Consider the following 14,315-nt stretch of genomic DNA (forward strand, 5'->3'; position numbering starts at 1 on the left):
CAGTGGCAAGTCAGCCAATCCCTCCCCAGTTTCTGGGGATATTCTTATATTCATTTATTATGGATTTCATTTTTCTGAGTTTCTCCTTATAATTAATCTAGCCCGTATGAATTTTCAGGTCCATTTTAGAATCAAAAATGAGCAAAGGCCAAGGAGATATTTTAATGCAGAGTTCACTGAGGCCCACTGTATTCAGTTGCTAGGGCTGCCATACGCCGAACCAAAGAGTGCGTGGCTTAAATAATAGAAATTGATTTTCTCACAGTTCTGGAGGCCAGAAGTCCAAAATGGAGATGTCAGCAGGGCTGATTTCTTCTGAGGCCTTGCTCACTGGCTTGTAGATGGCTGTCTTCTCCCTGTGTCTTCACATGGTCTTCCTTGTGTGTCCGTCTGTGTCCTAATCTCCTCTTCTTATATGCCAGTCATATTGGAATAGGTCCACCCATATGACTTCATTTAACTCTGATCTCCTCTTTAAAGGCTCTCTCTCCACATACAGTCACATTCTGAGGTGCTGTGGGTTAGGACTTCAGCATTTGAATTTTGGGGGAAATAACTCAGCCCATACAACAATGAAATAAAAGAGTTTAACGCCTCTTTGTCTTCCCTCAGCTGGGATTCTATTTGTATGAAACCATGGCCATGATATTTGGTTTGGTTTACTTTCTCCAGCATGAGAGCAGAGTCTGACTTCCTGGGAATGGATAGAAAGATAGCTCTACGTAATTCTGAAATTCCATGATAAATGTAGTTGGTAAGCTAATCTAACTAAACAAATATAAAGGCTCTGAAAAAAATATTAGAAATACAGAACCTATCAAGTTATGTGGTAGAAAAAGGAAAAATATAAAATAATTTAACTGATTTCATGAAAACTATATATGTTGATAATCTAGGAGAGACTTGATTTTTAATTTTCAGCCTCTTGATCTTTCTAAGTTTGTCCATACTTGTCAGGATGTAGTCCTGATTTAGGGCTTGAAATATATAGTCACCATGCAGCTGTCTTAATTGGCCTGTTTTGCTAAGTTGTTTATTTGTGCGAGGAGACTGTTCCTACCCCCCCATCTGTGCAGAGGACTTCAATTTGAATTCATCAGTTGCCTGCTGAAAAGTACTTGTACGATGCTCAATATATGAGCCTTTCTCAGTCCCTTTCTAAAGGTAATTCACCCAAGATTTCCTTCTGGAAAATTTGAGTTTGCACATCTGAAGATCCTGCCTGAGTCCGTCAATCCACTCAGATTAAAATTATGGTTCAGGGGCTTCCCTGGTGGCGCAGTGGTTGAGAATCTGCCTGCTAATGCAGGGGACCCGGGTTCGAGCCCTGGTCTGGGAGGATCCCACATGCCGCGGAGCAACTAGGCCCGTGAGCCACAAGTACTGAGCCAGCGCGTCTGGAGCCTGTGCTCCGCAACAAGAGAGGCCGCGATAGTGAGGCCCGCGCACCGCGATGAAGAGTGGCCCCTGCTTGCCACAACTAGAGAAAGCCCTCGCACAGAAACGAAGACCCAACACAGCAAAAACAAATTAATTAATTAATAAAGTCCTACCCCCAACATCTTCTTTAAAAAAAAAAAAAATTATGGTTCAAAGGCAGGAACCTACCTTGAGGTTTGGGCTTAGTCAGTTTGCCACAGGGCTTGGAGATGGTGACTGTCTTCTGACAGTCAGCGTTGTGGAGGGCTCGCTTCAGGCTTCCAGTTCTGGTCTTCAAGGCCGTGTTCAGGTCACATTCTCCCCAGGCCTGGAACTGGTATTTGCACTCCGCTAGAGGCAGGGTAGGACCAAACAGAAATCTGTGAGTTCCTCTTGGAGTGCCATGAAAATAGACACTTTTGTTAACTTTTTGTAGTGAGGTAATTGTAGGTTCACATGCAAGAAATAATACAGAGAGATCCCATATACCCTGCACCCCGTTTCCCTCAGTGGTGATATCCTGCATAGCTGTAGTCCAATAGCGCCACCAGGAAATTGACGTGGACACAGTCCATAGATGTTATTTAGGTTTCCCCAGTTTCACCTGCACTCATTGGTGTATATGTACGTGTGCACATTTAATCCTCTGTGACTTTATCCCATGTGTAGGTAAGAGTGAGTACCCCCACCGTTAGTATTCAAACAACTTCTAACACAAGGGTCCCTCGGGTTATCCTTTTACAGTCAGAACTTAGTTTCCTTCTTCCTTTCCTACCTCCTTAACCCTTGGCAATTACTAATCTGTTCTCCACCTCTGTAACTGTGTCATTTTACGAATGTTATATAAACGGAATCATACAGTATGTAATCTTTTGAGACTGGCTTGTTTTGCTCAGCAAAATTTCCTGAAGGTCCATCCAAGTTGTATTAATCAATAGTCTGTTCCTTTGTTGAGGAATCCTCCATGGTATGGATGTACCCCAGTTTGTTTAACCATTCACCAGCTGAAAGATTATCTGGGTCATTCCCAACTTTTGGTAACCGCTAAAGCTGCTATATACATTCATGTATAGGTTTTTATAAGAACATAAATTTCCATTTCTCTAGGATAAATGCCTAAGAGTGAAACCACTGCATTGTATGGTAAACACAAGTTCAGTTTTGTGAAAAACTGCCATACTCTTTGCCAGTGTGGCTCTACGATTCTGTCTTCCCATCACCAATGTATGAATGATTTAGTTTCTCTGCATCCTCGCTAGCAATTGAGGTTATTTCTAATTTTAGCCGTTCTGATAGGTGTGTAGTATATAGTGATGTCTCTTGGTTTTCATTTGTATTTTCCTAATGGAGAAAAGATGGTGAACATCTTTTCAGGTGTTTATTTGCCACCTATATATCCTCTTCAGTAAAATGTTTGTTCATGTCTTTTGCCCACTTTCTAATTGGATTGTTAGTTTTGAGAGCTCTTTATATATTCTAGGTATAAGACCTTTAAGACACACTTTTTAGGACATTTTGCATGTAGTTCTTTAGGGTACCCGTATAGAATTTAAGATCAAATGTACCTGAATTTCACCATGCCTTTATAGAATTTACCTCCATTCATAAAAAGTTATAACCCCAAAGGTTGTAGAGAATGAAAAAGATATAGTGCGTATATTCATTGTCCTTCTCCATTGATCAATAGGCCAAAGCACATTTCTGTAAACCAGTGAGAATATTTGGGGCATTGTGTCCCACTATGGCTGAGAAAGACAAAGAATCTAGAATGTGAAAAAACAGGCGATTTGGGTGTTCAGTGGTGGGTTTAAAGTTGGAAGTGTGAAAGATTCCTTCTCAAATAAGGAGATGAGGTCAGCATGAAACTGGCAATAGTCAGTGAGAGAAAATCTGTGAAAAGTGGCTCATAGTAGCCCTGCTGGATCTGGTAAGTAAATCTATGAAACAGTGTGGAGAGTGGGGAGGGAAAAAAAAGAGAGAGAGGGCCTGGAAGTAATAGAAAGAGACCTGGAGGAGGAGGAGGAGAATAAGTAAGAAAAGAGGAAGGGAAGATCAAAGGAATCTAGAAATAGAAGAAGGAAAGAGAACACTGCTAGGAGGGATCAAGGGCATATTTTCTGTCCATTTTGGTAAGACAGTGTCCTCAGTCAGGGACTATTCTGACACGCCCACCGAAAGGAAACATGCAGCGATATCTGGAGATATTTTCAGTTGGTGCAGTTGGTGAGGTGGGGAGCACCACAAGAAACTAGTGGGTAGAAGTCAGAGATGCAGTTAATTATCCTACAATGCACAGGACAGCCCTCCCTCCAGGACAAAAAACTGTCTGGCCCCAAATTCGGGTAGAATTGAAAATGAGGGACCTGGGGTTAGGCAAGATGCTTGGTTATTTTGCATCTGATAAAATAAGCTTGTTAAAATAATAAATAGAGTCAACCTCAAAAAGATGCCTGATGGAAGAATGACAGAATTATCTCAGGGTGGACAACTAAATCAATAGGACAGAAAGGGTGGGATTTACCTCCAAATTGCTTTTTCCAGTTGCAGGGGATCTTACATCTCTGGGTCTTCATGGTTTGTTTACACTCAGCTCCGGTCCGGGTGCCCTCCCGGGTGCCCAGCCCACAGTCCCCACTGGTGGGCACACACACACTCCACTGCCATTCTCCACAGTCGGACTTCTTCACTTTCTTTTCTGAAAGGGCAGAAGGAAAAACAATCAACGTCCAGAAAACTCTTTAACTGCTAGATATAACCAAGTTAATTCCTGAGCTCCATAACTGCATGGTTGTGCTTTTAACCTCTATCTTCAGTGTCCAGTAAAGAGTAGGAACTCGATAGGTGTTAGCTGAATGATTGAATCAACCAATGACCAAGAGAATGGAGAAAGAAACCTAAGGAGCTAGAACTAATATTCATTTAACTCTTACTATGTGCCAGGGACTGTGCTAAGTGATTTACTGACATCTTTTAGAAGTAAACATTTCTGAAAAAGAAAAGACGATCAAAGTCAGTTAAACCTAAAAAATGAGAAAATATTCTTTGAGAAGTAACAGTTGTCAGATTAGCCATTTCAATGCATGTCAATGTCCCTTTCTCTGTCTTATAGATGGAATAGCATAAATTAAATGTGGTGGACCACAGATGTAATAGACTGTCAGCTCCACAGCCTCCTTATGACATTGTGAGTGACACAGAAAAGGTGCTTTATCCTCTCTAAGGTTCAGTTTCCTCCTTTGTAAATATGAGATAAAGCAAAACTTGCTTGCCGGACTCTTTTTGAGGAAGAGTGTCAACATAAGTAAAACACTTGATTGCTGGTCCATTTTCTGTATGTTGTAGCTGTTAATATGATCATTATGATTTCAGTCAATAGTTAATGATCGCCGCCTATACTTCAGGACTTAGAGTGTGGGGTGGAATCAGAGGGGATGTCACTTAGGTTCCTTTAAATACTTGGAAGGAAGGAAGGGGGGAAGAAAGAAAAGGAGGGAGGGAGGGAAGGAGGAAAGACAAAAATCAGGTAGTTGGATTAGATGGATGTGAATCAGTGAAGAGTTTTGTGTTCATAACCATATTGCTTACCTGGTTTCTCTTTCTTTCCTGCTTCAGCAGTATCCACAGCTGCTAAAATGAAGATAAATGCCAGGAAGGCAGCTGCAAATTTCCGACGCTGCTGCAGGTACTGTTGAGTCTGCATTCTAGGAACAAACAGAGAGACAGAAGAAGGTGGTGTCAACCGAAGTAACTATAGTCATCCTTATAACTCCCGACAATTCGCAAAAACAGCCATGGTGTTGTAGCCCACGTGGATACTCTGAATGGACACAATGAATGGATTACCTGTGCAAGTATGTTCGCTGTTACCTTCAGAGGCATCAGTGATGACCAACATCTCAGATTTTTTTTTATCGTTTCCATCATCATGACTATCTTATCATCATAGTTCTATTATTCATTGGTCCACTGAAGAGTAAAGCCCAAAACAGAAGAAGAGCTAGCACACCTTTGATCTATCGCAAAAACACTTCTAAACTCACATGTGCTGAAAATCCACTAAATTCTAGGACGGAATGAAGAGCTTACACTTACTCATCATTTGAAATTCTCCACATTTGATATGAATAAAAATCCCAGGATAACATTATGAAGACTCCCTTAGAACTTAAAGTCATTTGTGACAGCCTAGTGGCAGTATGATTGCCTTGCTAAGCAAACTTGGGAAGTCTCAGTTCAAGCCCCAGGACAGCCCACTTCTTGAAGCTACACCAACTCACTGGCCGCAGCAACTCACCTGGCAGTCATTTATCTCTATCTGGTATGTTCATGGTGTTTTATACTTCATATAAAAATGACAGTAATAACATATGGTCATTAACTCTGAGAATCTTTCTTCCAGAAGTATAGATCGTATAGACTGTTTAGATAATTTTACATTCTCATGAATGTAAACAATAAAACGTCACACATATAAGGGATTGAGATCACCCTATTATGCAATTTGCTTTTCCTCATTCAAACACATCTATGAAATGATGTCCTTGTCCGTGAATTTTTCCCCCTTTCTGTGACATTGGAAATGCTATCCCTTATTAGTGTTTTTTTAATTGATGACTCTAGATTCCATTGTATGGATGAAGCATATTTCATCTATCAGTTAAAGTTAGTATTTTGGTCGTTTGGTCCTTTCAATGAATCTTACATCCTACACAGCTACTCAGCATCTCCATTACTTTCTAAAATCTAAAATTAGGTGTTTTGTTCTTCCTCTTAATGCTAAATTTTTATAACTATACTTCACTGATGGTCAGACAGAAGAGTTCCTACTGATGCTGAGACTTTTCCTATGACTCTCATTGGACATGAACTATATGAGAAGCCAATCTGGATGTACTGGTTGGCAAGCCTTCTCAGAGTTGAGTACCCTGGTGCATCTACACTACTATACATATATCACTTAGCCATGCGTCATTTACAATTATTAGGTGCAATGTGAACCAAGGTGAAGGTCTTCTGTTGTTTTCTCCAAAGGCTGTCCAAGAACATACTCTCAGTGACTAACCACTTTGGTGGCAGAAACTTTTCATCTGAACTTTCTTAAAGGGTAAGTTAACTTTTAAATTCAGAACTTTAAAATTTTAATGTATTTCTTTCCAAGTTGGAATACACCTTTATGTTTCACAATTACCTTTGAATACCTGAAATATTTAGATTGTGAATTAGATGAGAATTCAGAAATTTCCATCATGAAAGCACAGCTCTTGAGAGAACTTTCTTACCAAGCAATGGAGAGATGCTTGCAGAGCCTTGTAAAGAAATGTCACTGAGGAAACATGGCCACTTGGCAGAAACAGAAAGAACTCTTCCATAAATAACACACACACACAGAGTTATTAATAGAAAGGTGCTACTGCTGGCTATTTTAACCTCAGCATTTCTAGTTTGACATTGCTAAGTTCTTACTTTTATAATTATTTCCAAAAAGCTTTCTCTCAATCAAGTTAAATTCACTTAATTTCAAGAAAAAAAAAATCCCACATGGGCCAGAATTTCCTGACCAAAAATTTCTTTTGAGTCATAGAATGGTCTATTAAACAAGTGATCTTAACTATATAGTGGGAGCAGAGAGGAAGGAAGGAGAGAGGAATTGGGATGAGAGTTGGTAGAACAGAAGTGCACTCTAGTCTATGTTATTTCTCCTATTGATTCAGAAAAATTTGGAATCTTAATTAGTGGGCAAGCGGTTAATTTCAGCTTTTAGATGTTCTAAAGAAAAATGCATGCAATTCCATGTGTACAGGGAAAACGTGTAAAGTGTGTGATCAGCAATAGGTGTGAGTTGGAGAATCTTCTCAACCTCTTTTCCCTTCCCTCCTGTTTTGCCTACCATTCTGTTTAAGCCTCTATTTTGATAGCTTAAGATTTTTTTGGGTAGAGCAAATGAAAAAATGGTTATTTAAAAGGAGAGAGTAAGGGAGTTTAGAAAAGAGACGACTCAAATTATCCAAAAGCCCAAGTAGCATGCTGGTGCCTTGGTACCGTGGTAAAAACTTGGGTAATTAAACATGTGTAGATAACAGTTTCCCTTGCTTGTAGCATTTGCATAGTTGATTGTTTATTTGTCCTTAGCATCAAACAAAGGCAAAAGCATCTGTATATGGTTTAACCCTGCCTGCTATCCAACAGTTGCTAGATGAGCATGGAGGCAAGAACATTGACCTTAAGGAAGTGGTCGGGATCATGACTTATTTTTCACACGGAGGGAAATAAAACAGTGGCAGAATAAGCCTTGCTAAGTCAGCTCAGTTCTTTTGAATAATTTACTTATTTTCACCCCCTCCTACTGCCATCTTGTGTTGTACTTGCTCTGACAGATTGAATTTCATAGGGTTTAACGGTTAAGTTGAAGACTACCCTAGATGTCTGTTGTCTGGAAATTATTGTTGAGTTCTCTCAATCACTAAGTATGAAGTTCAGAGTTTCCCCTGAGTTGGTTTCTGAAACCAACTCAGGGGAAAAGTGTTAATTTATTAAGTCCTGGTCACTTCTATGGAGAAATCGCTGATGAAAAGGAAAAGAGAGCTCTCCTTTCCTTTAGCATTTTAATAGGATCTAGAATTTTTAAAGATGATTAACATCTCGTGTAAACACAAAACAAGAATGCTGGAATCTGTCTCTTAGTGATCTGTTTGGAATGACTAATATAGGATGTGAGGCAGAAGCTTTGGCTTAAACTTCAGCTCCACCATATAATTTTTGGAATGTTCTTGGGCAAATCACAACCATTTGAACCGCTGTTTTGACATCTACAAAGTGGGTCTGATTATAACAACAACTTGAGAGGTTTATTGTGAAAATGCCATGACACAGAGCTAACCCAGAATATCAAGAAATATATTATTAGTTGTTGAAAAAAGTTAATTCACCCCTACACTCGTATTACTTACTAAAAGGAAGTACTTCTTTTTATTAAGACATAACAAGCATGACACTTTAAGCCGTCTAATATCTAAAATCAAAAGATAAAAATTTTTAAAAACAAAAAAGGAGACAGAGATATGATTTAATGCCAACTAAAGATTTGTTCAGCTTTCTAAGGATACAAATTTGTTCAGCCTTTTGGCTTCTTAAAAAGTTAAAATAAACTCAAGGACCTTCATGCCCAGTATTTCTTTGGAGTTCGCTGAAGTAAAGAGACTCCATGTTGAGAATTAGGGAAACTTGATGTAATTTAACGTGTATGAAATGAAAAAAAAAATCTAACTTTGCAACTGCATTTTATGCCTCTTGTGTGGTGAAACTATTCTACTGCCCTCTTTATTTCAAGTACCTAGGATAGGGACCCAGCACTTAGTTGCCACTCAGTAAAATTTTTGCCAGCAAAAATTATCGCCAAAACATGGTATCAAACAGAGGAATTAATATTCATGCTAAAATGATGTCTCAGCCCTTTGTCTATACCATGGGATATAAAATTCACTGAAGAAATTGGGCTGAAAACAACCAGAATCTAAAGCAGTTTCATACATACAGGAATGGTCAGTGAATGATTTGCAATGCTTCTGCATCATATATTACACATCATCAGACTTTTCTAGATATTTTGTGATCTACCTGCCTAAATTTCTGTGAAAAAGTTTTTTTTTTCCTTTTTATAGGTCACTTTTCTTTATTTTCACCAACTCTTCTTCAAGTTGTAATCCTCATATTATTTTCAAATGGTTTGGTCATTGCCTTAGATTCCTAAAGTCTCATATAAATAGCCATTATGTTTACAATGGAATCTTTTGCTAAATCAGACCTTCACTTTGACCTTGTTAAGCTTATTTAAACACTAAGCCTTGAAAAGAATGTGTCCCAAGCACGTGTGTGCGTGATGACCTCAGGTACACTCTACTCACACCCCAGAAATGAGTCCAACAGTGTTCCATCTTTGATTTTAACTAAGTGCATTATCAATTAGATGGATAAAGAAAGACATTCACTTAATTTTGTACAACTCAATAAAAACAGGCAACTTTAAGGCTGAAATATTTTCATGGCATGGTGGCACCTACTGGAAAAATGTGATATTTTAAGACATCTTCTTTAGACATCTATTTACTGATTTTTAGAGCACCTACTAAGGGCCAGGTGTATGCTGGGCATGGGAACATGATAAAAGAATATGATTCAGCCCTCCCCCTAAAGGAGTTCTGTCTAACTGGGAGAAAAGGGAGAGAAATGATTCACTATGGTAAACATCATTAAAAGTTTATACACGTAGTGCTAGCTCAGTACATAGGCTCAAGTGATAATTTTGCTTAGCAAGGTTGAGTGAGGTAGAGGGCTGGGTATATTTTATCTTTTTTTTTTTTTAATAGTTGAAGTCTTCTAAATAAAGAAAAGAGGGAAGGAAGAGAAATTCAGGCAGAAAGGACCAAATAAGTGAATATGTGGAGATGATGTTTATAATACATTCAGTAACAGAATGTGATTAGAATAGAGTGTACAGTAGTAAATAACAGTGGGTGGACCTCAAAAGGAGAAAGATAAAATGAGTTAATCCTGGGAGCTGTGAGGGAGGAAGATAGAGTTATTAACTGGTCTGGAGAAGTGAAACAAGGGAAGGTCAGGGAGGGAGGAAAAGGCTGCATGTTGTATAAACGTGACTAAAACCCTAAATTACCACCAGAGGGGCAGCCACCATACTCAACAGTCCATCCAGATATCTTTAATATAGTACATTTGTTACCCTTTTGGCTTTGTTTTTATTTTTGTTTATCAGTTTTGTGGCTGTTCTATGTACTTTGGTTCATTTTGGGGTGTTTATTACCAAAGTATTATGATTGGAGTCAAGAATAAGCTCCAAGACTCAAAAACTTCATACTCAAAAAAAAAAAAGTTCATACACACACACATTTAAAAATCCCTTCTAATATTCATTAGAAAAATTAAGTTGGGCTAACGCAGTGATTTTTAGAGCACCGGTGTTTCCAGGAAGAGGTCAAAGGCTGCTGCCAGGCGTTAAAGGATCCTGAAAATGTGTGTAGAAAGCCACCCTTCTGTGCCCATAGCTCCCACCCTTATCTCAGCTTCAGCTGGAGCAGCTCCTCTTTAACTACTTTCCTTAGTGGCTTCCTTGTAAGGTGTCATTTGTCAAGAAAGAAAAATGTATTTAAAAGTGACTGGTCTGGCCAATATCAAGATCTACCCAGTAGGGGATATGATGGTACAAAACAGTATTTTTTCAAAAGGTAGAAATGGGAAAATGTCTCAAGTAGGTGTTGTAAATATGGAATATATTTGAGTATGCAAAATGCCTTGCTCGTGGTAGCAAAAATAGGAATTTTACAAGTGTGTATTCTAACTATTCCATACCTCACATTAAAGTTGGGCGTGATTATGTCCTCTTATCAAAGATCAAACACACAGTATAACAAGTATGATTACAAATATGAGGAAAATATCTCAGAAAATCATAAGGCATTAAAAACAAAATTTTTAATACTGTGGGAAGAGAAGAGCCTTTGGAGTCAGCCAGATTTCTTCCATATAAGCTTCGTCACTTATTATATCTGTGATGTGGACAAAGCAGTCACTCCCTTTTACTCTCAGTATCCTCCTGTAAGAAAATTTAGTTTTATCATGCAGGCTCGTTGTTTGTGTAAAGATCACAATGAGAGGAGACCTTCAAGATGGCGGAGGAGTAAGACGGGGAGATCACCTTCCTCCCCACAAATACATCAGAAATACATCTACAAGTGGAACAGCTCCTACAGAACACCTCGTGAATGCTGGCAGAAGACCTCAGACTTCCCAAAAGGCAAGAAACTCCCCCATGTACCTGGGTTGGTCAAAAGGAAAAAGAAAAAACAGAGACAAAAGAATAGGGACGGGGCCTGCACCTCTGGGAGGGAACATGAAGGAGGAAAAGCTTCCACACACTGGGTAGCCCCTTCACTGGCAGAGACGGGTGGCGGGGCGGGGGGAAGCTTCGGAGCCACGGAGGGGAGCGCAGCAACAGGGGTGCAGAGGGCAAAGCGGAGAGATTCCCACACAGAGGACCGGTGCCGACCGACACTCACCAGCCCGAGAGGCTTGTCTGCTCACCCGCCCGGGCGGGCGGGGCTGGGAGCTGAGGCTCGAGCTTTGGAGATCGGATCCCAGGGAGAGGACTGGGGTTGGCTGCGTGAACACAGCCTGAAGGGGTTAGTGCTCCACGGCTAGCCGGGAGGGAGTCCGGGAAAAAACCTGGAGCTGCCGAAGAGGCGAGAGGGTTTTTTTCCCTCTTTGTTTCCTGGTGCGCGAGGAGAGGAGATTAAGAGCGCCTCTTAAAGGAGCTCTAGAGACGGGCGCGAGCCGCGGCTAACAGCGCGGACCCCAGAGACGGGCATGAGACGCTAAGGCTGCTGCTGCCGCCACCAAGAAACCTGTGTGCGAGCACAGGTCACTATCCACACCCCCCTTCCGGGGAGCCTGTGCAGCCCGCCACTGCCAGGGTCCCGTGATCCAGGGACAACTCCCCCGGGAGAATGCACGGCGGGCCTCAGGCTGGTGCAACGTCACGCCGGCCTCTGCCGCCGCAGGCTCGCCCCGCATCCGTACCCCTCCCTCCTTGTGGCCTGAGTGAGCCGGAGCCCCCGAATCGGCTGCTCCTTTAACCCCGCCCTGTCTGAGCGAAGAACAGAGCCCTCCGGCGACCTACACGCAGAGGCGGGGCCAAATCCAAAGCAGAAACCTAGGAGCTGTGCGAACAAAGAAGAGAAAGGGAAATCTCTCCCAGCAGCCTCAGGAGCAGCGGATTAAATCTCCACAATCAACTTGATGTACCTGCATCTGTGGAATACCTGAATAGACAAGGAATCATCCCGAATTAAGGAGGTGGACTTTGGGAGCAACGATATATATATTTTTTTCCTTTTTCTCTTTTTGTGAGTGTGTATCTGTATGCTTCTGTGTGTGATTTTGTCTGTATAGCTTTGCTTTCACCATTTGGCCTAGGGTTCTTTCTTTCCCTTTTTTTAGTATAGTTTTTAGCACTTGTTATCATTGGTGGATTTACTTTTTGATTTGCTTGCTCTCTTCTTTCTTTATTTTTTGTTTATTACTTTTTAAACTTTTATTTTTAATAATTACTTTTTATTCTAATAACTTTATTTTACTTATTTTCTTTCTTTCTTTCTTTTTTTCTCCCTTTTCTTCTGAACCGTGTGTCTGACAGGGTCTTGGTGCTCCGGCTGGGTGTAAGGCCTGTGCCTCTCAGGTGGGAGAGGTGAGTTCAGCACATTGATCCACCAGAGACCTCCCACCTCCACGTAATATCAAATAGCAAAACCTCTTCCACAGATCTCCATCTCAATGCTAAGACCCAGCTCCACTCAACGAGCAGCAAGCTCCAGTGCTGGACACCCCATGCCAAACAACTAGCAAGACAGGAGCACAACCCCACCCATTAGCAGAGAGGCTGCCTAAAATCATACTAAGTTCACAGACACCCCAAAACACACACCCGAACACGGTCCTCCCCACCAGAAAGACAAGATCCAACCTCATCCACCAGAACACAGGCACTACTCCCCTCCACCAGGAAGCCTACAAAACCCACTGAACCAAACTTACACGCTGGGGGCAGACACCAAAAATAAATGGGAACTACGAACGTGCACACTGCAAAAAAGAGACCACAAACACAGTAATTTAAGCAAAATGAGAAGACAGAGAAATACACAGCAGATGAAGGAACAAGGTAAAAACCCACCAGAACAAACAAATGAAGAGGAAATAGGCAGCCTACCTGAAAAAGAATTCAGAGTAATGATAGTAAAGATGATCCAAAATCTTGGAAATAGAATGCAGAAAATTCAAGAAACATTTAACAAGGACGTAGAAGAACTACAGAGCAAACAAACAATGATGAACAACACAATAAATGAAATTAAAAATTCTCTAGAAAGAATCAATAGCAGAATAGCTGAGGCAGAAGAATGGATAACTGACCTGGAAGATAAAATAGTGGAAATAACTACTGCAGAGCAGAATAAAGAAAAAAGAATGAAAAGAATTGAAGACAGTCTCAGAGACCTCTGGAGCAACATTAAACGCACCAACATTCAAATTATAGGGGTCCCAGAAGAAGAAGAGAAAAAGAAAGGGACTGAGAAGATATTTGAAGAGATTATAGTTGAAATTTTCCCTAATATGGGAAAGGAAATAGTGAATCAAGTCCAGGAAGCACAGAGAGTCCTATACAGGATAAATCCAAGGAGAAACATGTCAAGACACATATTAATCAAATGATCAAAAAATGAATACAAAGAAAAGATATTAAAAGCAGCAAGGGAAAAACAACCAATAATATACAAGGGAATACCCATAAGATTAACAGCTGATCTTTCAGCAGAAACTCTGTAAGCCAGAAGGGAGTGGCAGGACATACTTAAAGTGTTGAAAGGGAAAAGCCTACAACCAAGATTACTCTACCCAGCAAGGATCTCATTCAGATTCCAAAGAAGAATTAAAACCTTTACAGACAAGCAAAAGCTAAGAGAATTCAGCACCACCAAACAAGCTTTACAACAAACACTAAAAGAACTTCTCTGGCAGGAAACACAAGAGAAGGAAAAGACCTACAATAACAAACCCAAACAATTAAGAAAATGGTAATATGAACATACATATCGATAATTACCTTAAATGTAAATGGTTAAATGCTCCAACCAAAAGACATAGACTGGCTGAATGGATACAAAAACAAGACTCATATATATGCCATCTACAAGAGACCCACTTCAGACCTAGGGACACATACAGACTGAAAGTGAGGGGATGGAAAAAGATATTCCATGCAAATGGAATTCAAAAGAAAGCTGAAGTAACAATTCTCATATCAGACAAAATAGACTTTAAAATAAAGA

At 40.4% G+C, this 14,315-nt stretch overlaps 1 protein-coding gene across 2 annotated transcripts in view; it reads right to left on the reverse strand.

The window, feature by feature from the left end:
* The window catches only part of PTN (pleiotrophin), a 94,785-nt gene that overhangs the window by 15,952 nt on the left and 64,518 nt on the right, over positions 1-14,315 (reverse strand). For both annotated transcript variants that reach the window (XM_065883834.1, XM_065883835.1), the window contains 3 exons: positions 5,005-5,120; positions 3,941-4,114; positions 1,609-1,770 (listed from right to left, as the gene is read on the reverse strand). In XM_065883834.1, the coding sequence (XP_065739906.1) occupies positions 1,609-1,770; positions 3,941-4,114; positions 5,005-5,119 (451 nt within the window). In that variant the 5' untranslated portion in view covers position 5,120. Of the gene's footprint in view, positions 1-1,608; positions 1,771-3,940; positions 4,115-5,004; positions 5,121-14,315 lie in introns of those variants that run through there.

This window comes from Phocoena phocoena, chromosome 9 (genome assembly GCF_963924675.1).
Source record: "Phocoena phocoena chromosome 9, mPhoPho1.1, whole genome shotgun sequence".
NCBI classification, from domain to species: Eukaryota; Metazoa; Chordata; class Mammalia; order Artiodactyla; family Phocoenidae; genus Phocoena; species Phocoena phocoena.